The following is an 18,314-nucleotide window of genomic DNA, read 5'->3' as shown; positions in this document are numbered from 1 at the left end:
TGGATTAATGGATTATCTCACAATATTCATGTGAAACTTGTCATGATCTTAATTCAAGAAGTTGAAAGCATTTTTACATAACATCTCAGGATTCGCCTGGGCTTTTAAGGATTAAAATTCGAACAAATTTTCAATAATTGATTTTGCAGTCGAGATTCTAAACTTGATACAAATTTTGCAGTTAGCATTCGAAATATGCGCCACCCTAATGCTTAAAACAAAAACAGGATGTCCACCAAACTTTGATATTCAAAAATCGCGACTTTTCGCGACCTATTTTTTGTGACTGCTTTCTCAGTACCCTTCCCCCATTTTTTAATGAAAAAAACAAAAACAAAACGGGTTGCCTATAAAGTTTACAGATAAAGGATGAACCAAAACTAAGGAGTCCAATAATATTGGAAACAAAAAACTCTCTCCATATTTTTCAAGCTTTTGCAACTTCTTTTCCAATATAAAGTTCACATTTTTTTAGTGAGTTTTTGGCCAATTTTCAATAGTTAGTTCCCATGGGACAAAAAAATGTACAAAATACATACCCTGTACTAAATACCTAAATATGAAAAAATTGAAAACTTCATCTTTAATTCAATGAAATAAACATTAGGTAAGTGCCTACTTACGAGTACATTAAGTATAGGCATTAACAGGAAGTACCTACTTCAGTAGGCAAATTGAAAGTAATCAACAAAATTGGTAGGTAAGTAAATAAAAATACAAAAATAAACAAAAATTTGGCTAAAAAAAATCATCAAAACATTCACATATCTACCTACCTACAGTGTTGCCATTGAATAGGTATCTAATTAAGAGAAGTTTTTGAAATTTAGAGTTGGGACAATTTTTGATGACTTTTTGGTGATTTTTGGTAAAAATCGCGAGTTTTTTGCAACTTTAACTTCTTGCAACTAGAATAAGTACTTACCTACCAATTAAAGTCATTAAAGATGAAATAATACGACTTTTTCAATGTATTTTTTTTTCAAGTCAACTCATATGAACCTTAGAAGAAGTGGGCATGCTTGAGCTTATATAACCTTTTACACATGATACAATTAGGAAAATTGATATCCTACAATAACGATAACTTCTTTTCCATACTATGGACTATCCCTGCCTTGCTCTCACTCTGTCCCACTCGTGCCTCAATTGAATTGATAGATACGATTATAATTTGCTCCCCGCGAGCTGCGACTTCCTCTTTATCACAGGCGGGTATTAACAAAGCCTTTAATATGTAGGCTATATTATATTTACGAGGGAACACATAATGTCGAATTATTCTGAATTTATTTCACACTTCATCATTTCGTTTGTTTTCGCTGCTTGTTACTTGGAGGCGGATCGAATACTTAGGTCGTGTGGGTCAAATAGGGGACTATGATGTTTGTATGGGAAAAATGCGTTGATGTATAGTGCATTTGTGTATATAATTTGTTATTTCCACCACAAGTGTAGAACTTGGAATTATTTGATGAAAATATCGTTTATTGATTATATTGATGATGATTGTGTTTTCGAATTTTTGAAGATTGAAATGCATCACTTTTGAAATGTTGCCAGATCATTTTCAGCGCAGAAGTAGACCATTATTTTTGAAGCTAAAACTTGCTCTTCTTAGCTTTGAATATGGAAATAGGTATCCAATCATGAAATTCGAAAAAACAGACCTTATAAAAACGTGAAAAGAATTGTGCAATGGCCTTCATAACGGTATTCATTGAAACAGGAAATGCTACATAAATGCGAGGCAAAGTGGGGAGGAGGTAAATTATCAAAAATCTTATCCATACTGAATACTTATCCTCCACTTACAATCCCTTTAGCATTTTAAAAACGTTGTAAGGAAAATCAGTTCGATTATTTTTTTATGTAAATCCGTTATAATTATGAAAACGTAATGAAATCAAGGTTTTGGTATAGATGACTGCCTCAGGTAAAACACACACAAGATGAAACCAGGTCGTCATACAAACTATATATGCCTTCGAGGTTTCGCCAAAGCAAAAACTTTTTCCCTCTAATTTTTGGCCGAAATCTCCTTCATTGTTGCTTATATGTATAAAACCACCCCTATACCCTTGAAAGATCCCAGACCTGGCGGAGTGCAACGGAGGAAGGCTTTTTGCTCTTGGTCAAAGCAGGGAAAAAAATGAAAAATATAAGACGGTCGTGAACTTTTTCAAAATACACTCTTGTAGATTCGAAAGTTACGGGGCAGTGAGCACTGTGGCATGTTTGTTATTATGTATTTTATTAACGTCGACTATCGAGTAGTGTGTAGCCTATGTTGGTTATAGGATGGCGTTTAATAGCGTCGGCGCCCGAAGTCGGTGCTGAAAATACGCTCAGTCATTGTGTAAATGTTTCCTTCGGCTGGTCTGACTCTGAAATTCTGACCAACGCATTAAGAGGTACTCGGTTATTTACTGTTAATGGGTATATACATTTTCTCGCGACCGACCCTTGTTGGTATAATAGTATAAAGATTTTCCTGCTTTCATTGATTTATTTCAATTTTATTTTCCATTCATCCAATTTGGCGGATACGTTCAAGGTTGTTGTTGTGGTTGTTGAGCGACGATAAACGAATATAAGTAGAGGAGTGAAATAGAGAGGGGGATGAGGAGGTACATGGAAAGAATTGAGAAAATCATACGTATGCACATGTGGTTTCTTGATATTTTATTGACGATATAATAGTAACTTTAAAGTATGTTTGATTGACTCTATACAATGTATAGAATAGGGATTTCTGTGCAGTGGATCACGCGATATTGCATTTTAATGGCCTGATGAGTCGAGTTGAATCGTTATAATATGAGAGAGTGATGTGAAAAAGCGTCCCCAAAGGCCACGTTTACGTATAACTTTTACCTTCGATGTGATATCAGGTGTATAAGGTATGTTGAGATACATTGAATGGGCTAATATAGGTACCATATAAAAGTACATAGGTACAATGACTAAGTATTAGATTAAATATTTTCCTTATACTTAAAACCATATAGCCGTCAAATTAATCGTCTGTAATTTATTTCTAGCTGTTTACATGGCTACACTGATACATGTACCTAAATCTGTATATACCTAGTTCATGATGCTACATTTGAAATATTTACCTTAATTGTATTTACTTAATCTTGAATTATTAGTCTTTCGGATATTATACGTAGACTATACAGCCATACATAAGTTGGTACAGTTGTACTTTATCCTAATGACTTTTCATAAATGCTGCTCTATGGCCCATATATAGAAATACTGAAAGAGAACCCCAGAGAGAAGGGGGAAAAGGGCGTCACGATAATTACGGTTTTGAAAATTATACGCAGCCTATACGTGTAATCGTTTTTCCTCATTAAAATAACCATATCAGCAGGAGAAATATACGTATAGAGGGAGGAGAAGAAAAAACTATGAAGTCTTTCAACGCCATTAACTCGAGCTAATTAATTTAACTTTAATGAGGCTTATTTATGAATAAAGTAATTAATCGCGCCGGTTCTTCACAATTTATCTTTCATTGTATACAGTACGATGGTTATTATCATTTTTTTTTCTTTTCGCGTAGATACCATGGAAAATCTAATTGACTCGTTCGACGTTTATTGAAGGCGCGATGCGAGATGCGGGTTTGCGTGTAATTATTGCGGTTATACAGATGAGCGACCGCCGAGGTATTTGAGGAATTGGCTAAATAAGTAGCAGAATTGGCGATATCTTGGTTGTTTGGACAAATGCTAGAGGCAGTTGTCAATGGCGATTGTGATGGCGCCATCGAATGCGGATTCGGTCGTCGTGGATTTTTTTCTCCTTTAGGTATACCTACTTTTTTCGTAATATGAATTTCAATTAGAGGTGAAGGCACGCAAGGTGTTCGAAAGGTGGATTGATCGAAGTTGTGGAATGGGAAGAAGATTAGGAAAATTCGTTTATTAGGTGCAATTATTATAGGTAGGTAGGTATAGATGCTGTGAGGGTATTTAAGGACTGATTTTATATTTTCTCCCTGAGGTTGGGATATTCTATACGGATTGATGATAACGAAGATTTCTCTGTGAGTCATCAATGATCGTATACGAGATTCTTGACTCCTCTACATATTAATTTCTCACTTCGTCTTTCAGGCATACGTCTGTCTCTTAAATCCATACTTACGTCTCGCGTCTTTTTCCTTATATATCAAAGCATTAGAATATTTTTAGCAAGTTGTGCCCAGAAAGTTGATGACAGGGAGACTGGAGAGAGATATTGTTATAAAGTGAAATGAACTTTAAACCTTCATTAATGGGCTTATAAGGACCCCCCGCCATCCTGCCATTACTGTAATGTATCCGATACATATAACATCCATATTTTTCGAGGAACATACCTCTTTGATTAGCTATTAATTTCACCAATTTTGAAAAGATAATGTGCGTCAAAAAGGTGACAAGTTTCTTCAGCTATCATGTGAATGAGATAGGCCTAATGCCTAAACCTATGCATGAATGGAATAAAGATGCTGAAGATCAGAAGAAACATCGTATATGCTATAGGTACTTAATGAGTTCTTCGAAAAAAACAACAAAGACAACATGCTTAATAGTGAGAAAATAATTTAGAACGTGTTGTGGGGTCAACTCATCAAGGAAAAAATTCAATTTAGGTGCATTATCCATCAAGTAAAAACAATGTACGAGTGAAGATGACTTCAAACTTCTTATTGATCCACTGTTCTTGTGGCATTTTAAAACGAAAGATCTCTTCTTAATTTTCCAAAATGAGATAGGAGGTGAATAATCCTTCGTAGGTTATTTTATAGAGAAAGAGAAAGGGTAAGTAAAGGAATTTTCGTCTTGGCCAACGACGTAGTTTTCTTGCAGGATTTTTTTACATTAGCAATAAGGTAAACCCGGGTGAGATGACGCACCATTCTTAGAATCGTCATAAATTCGGCAAAAATGACTCAAAAAATTTGATACTTCGTGAAAAGTACTACGTACAGGTTCTGTACCTGTGGCCCTGAACAATTTTTTTTTTGGTCAATAATTTTTCGATTTTTTTGAAAAATAAAAAAAAATTTTTTTTGGCCATCTCTCCCATGTGTATGGGTGAGATGGCTTATGGGATTTTGCATGTAAATAATTGAAAATTTTTTGAAAATTTTTTTTTTTGAAATTTGAGATGAGCAGAAGTCACAGAAGTAGTCTTCTGTGTTGGATGTGTCTTGTGAGCTTAAATTTAAAAAATTCCATTAAAAAAATGAAAAGCATTATTATAACTATGAAATTTTCATAGGCCATCTCTCCCTGCACACATGTGCGGCATCTCTCCCATTTTGAGACTTTTTCTTTTTTCGTAAATTGATCTCACAAATCATTTGATATTGAAAAAGTTGTATAGCTCAAATTAATCTATATTAAATGTACTTTCCATTGGACTGTTTGAAAACCAATTTCAGAATGTATTTTGAACAAAAATTGTTGTTTTAAAAATCATGAAAATTGATTCTTCAAAAAATTTCATCACTTTTCAACTTCAAGGATTTCCACAGACCAAAATATGTTAGGTCGGCGAAATATTTTTGTTGCATGTAAGGTAGTTGGGTATAAGGTATGTTTCTACACGGTTGGATTTTCGAATCAGTGTTGCCAACATACTAAAATTGAAGGTGCGGCATCTCTCCCGGTGCGGCATCTCACCCGGGTTTACCTTATGTATAGGTATGAGTATGTTTTGAATATATTTTTTGATTTCTGACTTCTCGAGTTCAAAAATACACACCTTCTTTTTCGACATGGAAAAATGTGAAAGTTCTACTAAATTAATCTGATGGTTTAATTCGAATTGGGCTGTTTTTTTAGGAAAATAGAAACATTTCTAGCCAGATAAAATTTTATTGCGAAAAATTTTTGAGAGAAGTATCCTGAAGAACCCATAAGAGTAGCTACACTTGAGCTCTGGGGGTTTCCTACTTTCTTTGCCAGAGTTTGATTTTACTGCCCAAATAGCTCACATGCAAGTCAGATATCCAAACCAGGAAAAAAATGATAAAACGTATGTTTTCGATTTCTGTTTGGTTATAAAAATCAATAAAGTCACAAATGGAAAGAAATCAGAATTTTTTCAAAATTAATCAAGCTAGAATACTGAAATTTGGCATGCCTTACTCAATCTCCAAAATCTATTGAAAAAGTTTTCAATTAATTTTGAGAAATTTTGGATCCTCCAAAAAATTTTTGAAAAAGTTGAAATTTCCACAAAAATTTACTCAATGAAGTTGGAAAGCTGAAATTTACTTTATACCCCAAGTTCAACATAAAAGCTCCTAAGTCGATTGGAGATGGTTTCAAACCATGTCGAAACCTTTTGCAATTTTTTGGAGATTCCAGTTTTCCAAAATTATGCCATACCTACAATCTCAATCTGTCGAAATGAACTTGAGCATCTACAAACGCAACAAGATGTGGAGAACCGATCTGAAAAAATTTTGTATAATCGGTTTAGTGGGTCACTAATTTGCAATAATCGCGTTTTCTAGAGCTAAAATTTCGATAAACCTTATGGAATTTTTTAGGAAACTTGAATTTACAAAAAATTTCTGGAGACTCCAGAACGGCCTTAAACTACTTTAATCGACTCGCAGCATGTTAAAATTAGGGTATAAATAATGAATTTAATTTTTTTTGTAGAAATTTCAAGTTTTAAACATTGACTGGAGGCTCCAGAACAGTCCAAAACAGTTTGAAACCATTTCCAATGGATTCTGTAGGTTCATGCATCAATGAAATTTTGACATTTTTGGTCATTTCGATTATCAAAACTTCACCAAAATTCAAAATTTTTACTCTTCTGATTTAGCTCGGGCTGATTCAAAAATTCGTCTCAGCTGTTTGAGATATCGTTCTACGCTCAACACCCCTCTCTTCACCCTTGCTTCTCCTTGACTTCAGTGATGTCAAATACCCGTGCCTCCCTCCATCAATTCGAAAAATAAAAAAATCTGAAGGGGGCTAGAGGAGCCTATACCAGAGTCCAGGGCTTCTGGAAATTTTTTAAAGAAATTCAGAGCTCCAGACTTGAAAATTGCCATGTTAAGTATTGCAGATGAAAGTATTTTCCATTCCTTCAACATAAATTTTCAAAAGCTTTCACTCTCTTGTCGTTCAGGGATTTTTTTTTGTTTTACAAATTATTACTGACAACGAGCAAATACATATTTAGATAGGTAGGTAATCGAATTTTTAAAAGTTTCTATAGAGTGAAAAATTGATTCACATCAAAAATAAATGAATAATGATTGAGTATTTTCGAAAGCTTTGACCTTTGCTTTGATCGGGTCAGTCTATCTACTTCTATTCTTCAAAATTCAAATTTTGGAAAAGTTTTTATTCAAATCTAAAAAATAAAACCTAGGGGATTAAGTAAAAAAAAACAACAACAATTTCACACATCAAAAACATGTTTTCCTTCCTCTATAGAGAATAAATCCAACAAAGCTTTTGCTCCGGCTTCACTCAGATCAATTTTATCATTGATGCAAAAAATTTACCTACTGGAAAAATTTTAAAAACGCTCGTATTTTCTACAAGTTGTGAGTGCCAAAGGTTGATCACAATTTTAACTCAGAAATGGAAAGTTTGAGATCACCCCCCCCTTTCCCCAAAAAATGGTTTTTCAAAAATATCCTGCAGGCTTGTAAGTATACGCAAGCCCCCTTTTCTAGACAGACTGTAAGCAAAGCACTCCCTACAAAAAGTAACTGGCTAGTGGCTATAATGGGTCTGTTTTTACGTAGGTAAGATTGAAAATTAAAAATTTCAACGTTTTTGACCATTTTTGAAGTAAGATTTTCCGTTTTTTTTCTTATGAACCAAGGAAAATATGAGTATATAAATTCTCTGGGGAAATGGAAAATTCAAGTTGGAAACTTGGACCCCTAAAGCAAAGTTCTATAGGTCAGCCAGGCTTTTATATCTAGCTATGCTGAGCTGTAGGTAGGCCTGGTTATATAGCGAACAATTTTTCAAAAACACGTTCCAAATATCTTCTATAATGCTACCTTCAAAGTATTCATGACTGATAGCTTGACTTACTCACTTCAAAAAAAAGATCACCCCCCTCCATCCACCCTTCCTAACAGAAATACAAAAGAAATTTCACTCGGATCCGCGCACGCCGCGTATTATGCTGCTGCCAAACACGCGTATAATTTGTGACCTTTTTTTTTCAAAAGCATCCCATGATGCTGATTTTGTTGCGTTAAAATGCCCATTAAATGCGTTATGGCGCTATAAAGACAATCAAGCGGCGGTTTCTTTTCTCGTATATGGTTATACTATCTTACTACAACAAGTGAAAAATAAGCCCGAAAATACCAACAAAGAGAGCTACAAGGGCCTAAGTTAGGTGTTTTGGTTTTCTTATAAAGACACGGCCGTTTCTTTATTCGACAATTATATCCGCGATGGGTGAAAATAATTGGATAGTTTTTGGTTATTAGAGGTCAAGTTGGGAATGGATGGCGGGGGGAAATAGGTACGGTTTATACGAGCGCCGCTATCAAAAATTATGATGAAGGTATAGGCGCCAAGCATCCATCAACTTGTCTGTCAAACCTTTTTTTCTTCTTCTTTACTATTCGCGCTCGTCCCATTCAAACGTCATTTTAACAGGGGATAAGGTGGGGTTAAGTCGTCTTTTGTCGGTCCAACAAAAATGACTTTTAGAATCATCGAAATTAATTTATCCCGAAAAAAAGACCGAAAAGTACCTGCGTTTTTTTGGGCATATTACAGTTATAGGTACGTAAGATTTGTACAAGTAAGTATAAAAGGTGACAAAGCGTCATGTTAGGTTTATTTTTTGATTATTTGGTGTCTTTTTTTCATTATTTCGCTCAAGATATGACGTAGGTACCTACATAAATAGAATATTCAAGGTGTGATACCGCGTGCAATCGCCGGCATGTATCGTGTAAAATGCGAATACGCACCCTGAAATTTTCTTCATAGGTATATGTGGCTTACCGCAACTCGAGACACGCGATGTTTTTATCCCCCTGTGCGGAACGACTTGTCAAGGGGTTCTCATTGTTTCGCTCTAAAAAATCAATTACCTTCGCATGTCGAAGTATAAATTGCACAGTAGGATGCTGCTAAGTAAATACCGCATTAACCGGATTCGCACCGTGGTTACTGGTTACCCCCATTGGCAGGTTAATGCTTCATGGTGGGTACTTATCGTTTCGATTCGAATATTTTGCAATGCCTAATAATGGTAATAGGCCTGCGAGAGTGATGGAATTTGCTGGGCTTTGTTGAAAGGATGATTGTTTCGATAACCGAGTCTGGTGAAAAAAGGGGGTTGAATAATTGGCGAAAAGCGTCGTCGTCGTAAGAGTGGCCAAAATGTGGTTGTGGTTTTGGTGGTTTGAGATCTGTTTGATTTGCGAAGAGGTATAGAGGGAATTATTTGCGAAAGGGACGAGAGGGTGAATGAAGATGGGATTTTGAGTTCAGATGCCCTAAGTGTATTTGTGACCAAGTGTATCTAAGTACTTCATTTCCGATAAATTTTCAAAAGCTTTTGCCATTTATCATTTTGATTCCAAATGCTTTCTCTTCCTTCCCCCCTCAAAAAATTAAGTTATATGAACAGCTTTTACTTCTGGCCTCCATTGGATCAAACTTTGACATCATTCAACACCCAAATTACAATTTTCAAAATTCACCAAAATTGAAAAAATTAAATATGTGCTTACCTATTCGGGTGCTCAAACACTTTCTTTAATTCGAAAATGAGAAAGCAATGGTGAAAAATCACTCTTGCTTGATGATCTTGTATAAAGTTTGGATGGGCTTAATATTCCCCGCCTCTTCCAAAATTTATTCTGAAATGGTTTTTTGTATTTCGTATTTTTTTTTTTTAGAAATATAGTATCTACCCACCTAAAGAAATTTCGAAAAAAAAGTCAATAATCAATTTTTTTTACAATTCTTAAAGTTCATACCATCAACCAAGAAAAATGTTTTTTGGAGGAAAAGGAAGGGTGGGGGCAACAATTTTCACCCTTGAGTGTACGAATGAAGTGGAAAATGATTACTTAGGATGGAAAAAATGCAGAAATCTGGATTATAAAGACAGAATTTTTTTTTCTGGTCAAAATCAAATTGAATTTTAAATTTAGAAGCAAGGGAGGGAGGGGGGGAAAGGAAGAAAAAAAAGAGGATGCTACCATTTTCTAATTTAGTAATGTTTGTAAATTCATTTTTCAATTCAGAAAAATTGAATTTTACCGATTGTGAACATTTTTAAAGCTGTTGATATTTTTTCTCTGAAAAATTGGTAGGCTATAAAAGTTACGCTCAAAAATTTTAGTCTTAGGTACTCAATTTGAACGATTTTCTGAAATAATGATTTTTTCTTTTTTTGCATGGTGGGGGGGGGGTGGTCGACCAACTAATTACATATGTACTTCGAACTGCTGAAACTGAGTGGAATTAGCCTTCATTTCAAAAGAATAAGGACTTTATAAAATGAGTGTGTAAAGGTAGGTAGTAATATTTTTTTGAATCAATGGAACAGTTAATTTCTAGTTCGAAAAAGTTGAGCTGCAATGTAATCTAAACTAGGTAGGTAGGTACCTATTTAATTTAAAAATTTGTAATGGGAAAATGGGTTTCTCTTTTAAGGTTTGAGAGACAAAAATCTGGGACTAAAAAATCTCTAATTTTTAAAAATTATTGACCGATCAGGGTTATTTTTGGAAAGACAAAAATAATTGCACATTCAGAGCTAAAAATTTTGAATTAAAATTAAGTTACCTTTTTATATCCAAATTTGAAAACGTTTAATTCTGAAAATTGAGTGAGTTTCAAATACCTTTAACTTCTGATTTTTTTTTAAAAATTAGGTATGCATTTTGAATTGAAAAACTTGAATGAAGATTTACATACTTACCTGCATTTTGGAAAAGTTCATGTTTTTATTGAAAGATTTAGATTCAGAAATGTTTTTAATTAATTTCGAAAATTTGTAAAAATTACTCATTTTAGAACTTCAAAATTTCGGACCAAAATTAGTGGGACTGAAATAAATCTCTAATTTCAAAACGAGTCTAAATTAGAGGATTTTCGGAGATATCTTTTTTCAAAAAATGAAAAAAATAATGCATACCTACTTTGGACTGGGAAATATGTGAGATTAGATATTCAAATTTGAAATAATTGAGCTTCATTGAAAGATTTTCAAAAATGATCACTTTTTTGAAAATTGGAGGAAACGCTTATTTTAAGTTAGCTACCTACCTACCTACTTGAAATAATTTGAATAATTTCGACGTAACGAAATTCGAAAAATTTCATTTCATAGTTTGAGAATAGGAATTTAGTTACATGTCCCTTCAAATTTCAATAATTTTTTCCTTGATAGAGAATTCAAAGATTGAAAATGAATAGGTATGTACATATAAGTAGATAATTCATTGAATCTGCTCTTAATTCTATTAGGTATTTCATGTTCACTTCTGGAAAAAATGGTTGATTTTTCTGTGTTAAAAAAATCTTGGATCAAGTTGCTATATTTTTGTGAGACGTGAAATGGTTTGTAAAAGGTCTGATTTCCTCCCCCTGTCCTTCATAACTCGTTTTTACACTACCTACTTTTATTTATGTATTTATTATTATTTTTTTTCAATTCAATATCGTGCCAATGCCTTACAAATTCAAAATCTGTGAACTCATATTTTAGTTAGGAACTTTAATCACTTTTATTGACTGACGATTCAAGTGAAGAGGAGTAAAGAGGGAAATTAAAGATAGAATGACATTTTACAATCAAAAACTGAGTTTAAAAACATTTTCAATTTTTTTTTTTTTTTTTTGAGGAAATTTTGTTACTATTGACACTATTGTTTTTACTGCTCAAGTCTCTATTTTCATGACACCAAAACTTTCTGGAGAGTTGATTTCCTCCGTTTTCGACCATCAACCCCTAGCTGCTTAGAATTCCTTCCAACTCGTTTCTTCTCACGTAAATCCTTCCGCTCTACAATTTTTTGACGACTGATTTCAAAAAAGGTAATGCAACATTGATCGTGAATTCTCAAAATATTAAAAAAAAACACCTAATTGTGCTGATCGAAAAATTGAACGGTTGATGAATTTTCTGTTCAGAAAAATGAATAAAATACATGAAAAAATATTTGATAACTAAGAAGATTTCACTCAAGTCATTTCTATATGTAATATAGGTAAGCACCTTCTTAAGTATTTTATTAAAAAAAATTTATTATCAATTTGGCAATTTCGAAATATGCACTTATTCGAACGTATTTTATTTTTAGAACCCAAAATGTAGATACCTACACGTTGTAGCCCGAAGCTCACCCATATAATCAAACTTCTGTAACAAACTTTCATCACCTTTCCCCCTCTATAATTACGTCACATGCTGGACCACCATTCACCATGTGGGACCACTTAATTACATCACGGAAACACTTGTGATACTGAGATAGGTAAGTACGACTTACTTGAAAATAATAACCAGAATCGCAATACGACGAACACGACATAATACTAATATTTAAAAATTAATAAAAATTCGCGCACATATGAACCAGTTTATGATATAGGCTAGGAACACGAAACCAAGCTCGAAAGGAAAAAAATCACTTCTCCATCGATATAGAACTATAAGCAAACAAAAGAGTAAAAAATTCCACTACAACGTTTACAGTCAAACTGGTTATTAAAATTTCTTCAGAGTTGTTTAGATTGACTAATTTAAAAGTAAAGAAGAAAAAAAAACATAGAAGAAGAAAAGGGAAAAAACTTTGGTCGTTTTCATGGGCTGGTCATTAATTCACCCCCCACTACTCGAAGACTGGTTGGGTTCTGTGGTCGTTTAAATCAAAAACGCCCACGCCTCGTGCTTTACTTCATGTGCGAGAAAATTCATCTGTGTTTATATCGATGATTAAAGATGCTGTAAGTAGTTGGACCAATGAAAAGATTCATTTAGAATCGGGGTGGTTTTATTTTTATTTTAGTAGAAAGATAAAGCAGGTGTAATACTATGATGAAATATACCTACCCGAGTGTGTAAATGTGATTAAGTACGCTTAGGTATATTGTTCTGCAGGTTTTCCAACATGCAACCAATTTCTAAGAAAGTTTTCTCGACGACTTTGACGCACGAATGTAATTATATTTTGGTCGGAAAAACAACCAACAAACGACGCAAGTTGAGAATGAACGTCTCAATTAAAAATAAAAATTATAAATTAATTAGATAATTGAAAAATAATCCGTTATCCACGAGTTACGGCGCCATTGTGGTATGATGAGGAAAAAAAACAACACGTAACTTGGCTTTTAAGTCGTGGTTAATTACATCGGTTAAATTAAATTGTCGAAATATTGTGGTTCTTTGTGTACCAGTATAATAAGTGGTTCGTAGAATGAGTCTGTTCGTGTCTAATCGTATAAGTAAGCTGTAGGCTTGGACATAGTTTCATTGGGCATGGCTATATGGAAGTCGCAAATTTCCAAAGGTGTTGGTTCGCTGATTTGGGACCTACCTATACTTTTCGTTCTTATAGGATCGCGTGTTTATACTTGAAAGGTTTGGCACCACACTGTATAGATGCATTTTTTGACGTTAACCATTCTGCGGGTAGCATTTCCCACCTATAAGACTGAGAATTCCATAAGCATCGAATCACGACCAAATTATCCGGCAATGAACCTTGTTCATTGTCTAAGGAAGGTATTCGTCAATGGAGAATTATGATTCAGGCACGTCGCGATGTACGTTACGTTATGACCTTGCAATGTGTTATATTCAAATTTTTTTTATTCATTATTATTCCCATCTTGAAAGTAAAAAAAAAAAAGTAATTAACTGTATAAAATACAAGAAACGAGTTTCTTGTCAATCTGCTCGAATCTCGGATGTTTCTTCTTCTTCTTCATCGTTCGAGCATGATTACGTTCAACGTGCTACGTGATTTTAAAACTCAACAGAACAGTCTAGCTATCGAATAAATTCACAGAAAGAAAAGAAAATGAAGTTTAATCCGAGTCGAGTCGAGTCGAGTCGCGTTCTTAGAGAGAGAGAAAGAGAGAAGAGAAAAACCTGTAGTAATGGTTTCGCTCAATAACAAACTACATCACGTTTTCGTCATATATTAAAACAATACAGCGTAAGTAATCAATTCTTCTGGAAAAAAGAGAAGGGGGAATTTGGAGGAGTCAAGGTTATGGTATGTGTTTTTCGTCCATTTTAGTCGGAATTCGGATGATCTTTATGGTCTGTTGCAAGTGCAAACGTTTCCAATTTATGTCGATGATTAATGATGGTTATTGAACGCGACTAAGAAGCGTTAATTATCGGTTTTCGAGTGCGAAAACCGCGTGCGCCTTTATTGGCTGACAGATCCGTACCATTATATTAGAATTAGGTGTTCGGGTAAATGATGCCCAGGCCGGTGTGAGAGTTTGGTATGTAATGTGGTTTACAAAGTGGTTTTCCCTCTTTCTCTATTTCTCTCTTTCTCTGATTCTTTCGTGGTTATTTGAAAGTTCTGTTTAGAAGATACATTTTTTCTGAAAAAATCTACATTGGGACTGATCTGGTAGGTATACTTTCTTTAGGCCTTGGGGGTATTTTTTTTTCATCGATTTCAACTCTTCTAGTGTTCCCCTGTGAGAGTCGATGTGTTTTTATTTGTCGTGAAATCGGGTTCTAAATGGAACAAAATAGGTAGGTATCTAATTTGTGTGATTTTTTTGAGAGTTTTAGAAATTCTTAAAAAGCAATTATATTTTTGTGAATTGTGACTGTATACAAATGGAATGTGAAATTTTGAATTGCTGGAAATTTTCTCAAATAAAGTATGGGGACCCAGAGTGTCACTTGCAGACAAAATTTCAGCTGCCCGATCGAAAAATTGAGAGTCCCAAGAGGTTTTAAATTTTTCAAAATTGTATACCTAAATATGCATAAATGGATGAAAACATTGAATTGCAGTTATCTATCACGACAAAACACCCTTATTTCAATCACTACCTTTGGAGGATCACCTTTGACGTCGGTGGACAAAATAGTAGCCCAATTTTTGAGAGATTCAAATTTTCAACAAAAAAAAAAGTTTATAAAATGTTGAATGTGGCTTTATACTACAAGAAAGCTTTTAAATTTGAAGCTCTCCAAATTTCACATTTCAGTATTTCGAGGTAGATATTTTTTGAAAAATCTTGAGCCCTTAGAATACCAACATTCTACCCACTGACTTTCGTCAAAATTTAGACTTCTATGCTTACGTGTGATTCTTTTGATTCAAATGGGATCAAAAATGTGTTTTTACAAAATAACAGAATTGTTCATTTGATTTTTTTTCACCAATTTCTATTATAATTTTTGAGAAATTTAAAACTATAAAAAGCCTTAAATTTTTTGTTCAGGCAGCTGAAATTATTTGGAAGCTGCTCATTGGGTTCTCATGCACTGATGGTTAAAAATTGCGACTTTATCGAGTTTTTAATAAACAAAGTCGGTAGGTATGATTTATGGGGGTACTTTTATTCTGGAATTGATTAATTCGAGAACTTGGATTTTGGTAGGTAGGCCTAGTTTAATTTTGAGGAAGTAGGAGAAATTAGAAAATATTATCAGTAGGTAAAAATTGTGAGAGAAGAGAGCAAATATTGTGTGTCGTTCTTTTTCCAGAATGATCACTTTTTCAGAGAATGTGGATCGCTAATAAATAAAATGTAGCTACATTCCAATAAAATTTCGTGAGGACTTTCATTTTATGTTGAAACTCACCCAGAAATTTTTTTGCTCCAGAAGTGCCCCTGGAATATGGGAGATGCGGCCCTTCGAGGAGATCTAAAATTGTAGAAATATTTTGGAATGTACTTACTGGATGCTTAAATCTTGCTTATTGTCACCAATTTCAACAAAATTGTGGAAAATAGCCAAAAACTTGGCAAATTTTTTTGTTTTTTGAAATTGGCGATAGGGTGAGCGAAAATTGACACCACTGTATATTTTCCCAGTTTCAGGAATGACAAGTATCTTTCGATTTTATTGACTTGAATACGTAATATGAACTTACCTATACCTATTTGAGAATAAAAAAACGTCAGAACACGAATTTATCCAAAAATCATTGACTTTCAAATTTTCAATTTCTCAGTAGAACCCTAAAAGTGGTCTTGGATTTTGACGGAAATGGCCTAGGTCGACGCAGAATCTCAAATACCTTCTATATTTTGAAACTGGTCATTTTTCCCAAGGCAGGTTAGGTAGGAATTGGAGCGAGTTTTCACCTTCAAGAGTCCACATTTCCCCTCTGGAGGCATTTCTGCTGCTAGAACTTTTTCTGAATGAATTGCAATTCAGAATGAAGGTACCATTGAATTTGGTCAAAATCCTTCAACATTCTTTTTTCTTGATCCAGCATAAATTCGCCTCAAAAAAAGTTAAAAACTCACTTGGTGACATCTGGTGAATCAGTCAACAAGAAGTCACCAGACATTCAAAGACATTTTCAAAGACCATGAGGACATTCAGGCATTCTCGTGATATTTTCACCAACAATTCGCCATAAAAAAGACAAAAACCCCACTTGGCGACTTCTGGCGAATCTGTCACCAAGAACTACAAGAATTCACCGAGGAGTCACCAGACGTTCAAAAAAATTTTCCAAGGGCCATGAGGACATTCTGGTGATTTTTTCATCATAAGTGAATTCACCAAAAAAAAAAAGTTAAAAACTCACTTGGTAACTTCTGGTAAATCTGTCACCATGAAGCCACCAAAATTCACCAAAGAACTCATCAGACATTCAGAAAAATTTTCTAGGGCCATGAGGACATTCCGGTGGTTTTTTCTCCAACAGTTCACCATAAAAAGACAATAAACCCACTTGGTGACATCTCGTGAATCTGTCACCAGAATTAACCGATGAGTCTCTAGACGTCCAAAAAAATTTCTGGGATCAAGACATCAAGAGGACATTCTGGTGATTTTTTCATCATAAATTCACATTTAAAAAGTCAAATACTCACTCAGTGATTTCTGGTGAATCTGTCACGAAGAAGTCACCAGAATTCACCAAGTAGTCTCCAGACATTCAAAAAAATTTACAAAGGCGATGAAGACATCAGAATGGGTTTTTCTCCAACAATCTAGCATAACAAAGACAGTACCTTTACCCACTTGGTGACTTCCAGTGAGTCTGTCACCAAGAAGTCACCAGAAGTCACCAGGGAGTCACCTGACATTCGAAAAAGTTTTCCAGGGCCCTGAGGACATTCTGGTGATCTTTTTATCATAAATTCGCCATAAAAAAAGACAAAAAACCCACTTGGCGACTGCTGGTGAATCTGTCACCAAGAACTCACCAGAATTCACAAGGGAGTTAACAGACATTCGAAAAAATTTTCAAAGGACATGAGGACATTCTGGAGATTTTTTCATCATAAATTCACCCAAGAAAAGTGAAAAGCTCACTTGATGACTTCTGGTGAATCTGCCACCAAGAAGTCACCAAACATTCGAAAAAATTTTCAAAGGCCATGAGCACATTCTGGCGATTTCTTCACCAATAATTCGCCATAAAAAAGACAAAACCCCCACCTGGTGAGTGCTGGTGAATCTGTCACCAAGAAGTCGCCAGAATTCGCAAAGGAGTCAATTTTTAAAGGTCATGAGGACATTCTGGTGATTTCTTCACCACTTACTTTCAGGATTTCAAGTTGATCGTCTTTGAATTTTTTAGGGGGGGGGGGGGTCCGAAAAAAGTAAATATCAGAGCATATACTTTCCCAGCAATACATGTGGGGCTCATTTTCGAAAAATTTGTCGAGTCTCCTCCTACCCTCGTTTGATTGTAACTAAATACCTACAAGTACTTTTATGTTCATTGATCTCTCGTGATGTATTCATGGGGAGTGGAGGTAGTGGACTTCAGCCACACAAACCGATTTTCAGGTTTTCGTTTAAATACCCACTCGCCAATACATCACTTCCGCCATTTTCAGAAATTTATCACAATCAAAAAGTCAATATCAAAAAATTTGGTTCTGTGCCAAATTTCGGCTCGATCAGCTAGTAGGTTCGCAGGTTGTTAGTACCTAGCCTCCTTATAAACTTAAAAACTTCACAACCCTTTTGTATGCCATTCTATGTTCTCTCCCCTTCCCTTCCTTTCTGTTTATCTCAGTACGTATATCATTAACGTTTAAAATAGACAGTTTTATGAATCCAAAAAAGAAGCTACTGAATGGGTGAAGGAGCGAGCTAGACAAAAACAG

At 34.5% G+C, this 18,314-nt stretch overlaps 1 protein-coding gene across 3 annotated transcripts in view; it reads right to left on the bottom strand.

The window, feature by feature from the left end:
- Sp1 overlaps positions 1-18,314 on the bottom strand; it is a 105,508-nt gene that overhangs the window by 47,322 nt on the left and 39,872 nt on the right. The window contains exon 1 of one of the 3 annotated variants that reach the window (XM_065360892.1): positions 12,521-12,737. The exons of the other annotated variants lie outside the window; for them this stretch is intronic. Coding sequence (XP_065216964.1) covers positions 12,521-12,562 — 42 coding nt within the window. The 5' untranslated portion in view covers positions 12,563-12,737. Of the gene's footprint in view, positions 1-12,520; positions 12,738-18,314 lie in introns of those variants that run through there. 3 annotated transcript variants of the gene reach the window in all.

This window comes from Planococcus citri, chromosome 4 (assembly GCF_950023065.1).
Source record: "Planococcus citri chromosome 4, ihPlaCitr1.1, whole genome shotgun sequence".
NCBI lineage: Eukaryota > Metazoa > Arthropoda > Insecta > Hemiptera > Pseudococcidae > Planococcus > Planococcus citri.
This window is presented reverse-complemented; position numbering and strand designations above follow the sequence as displayed.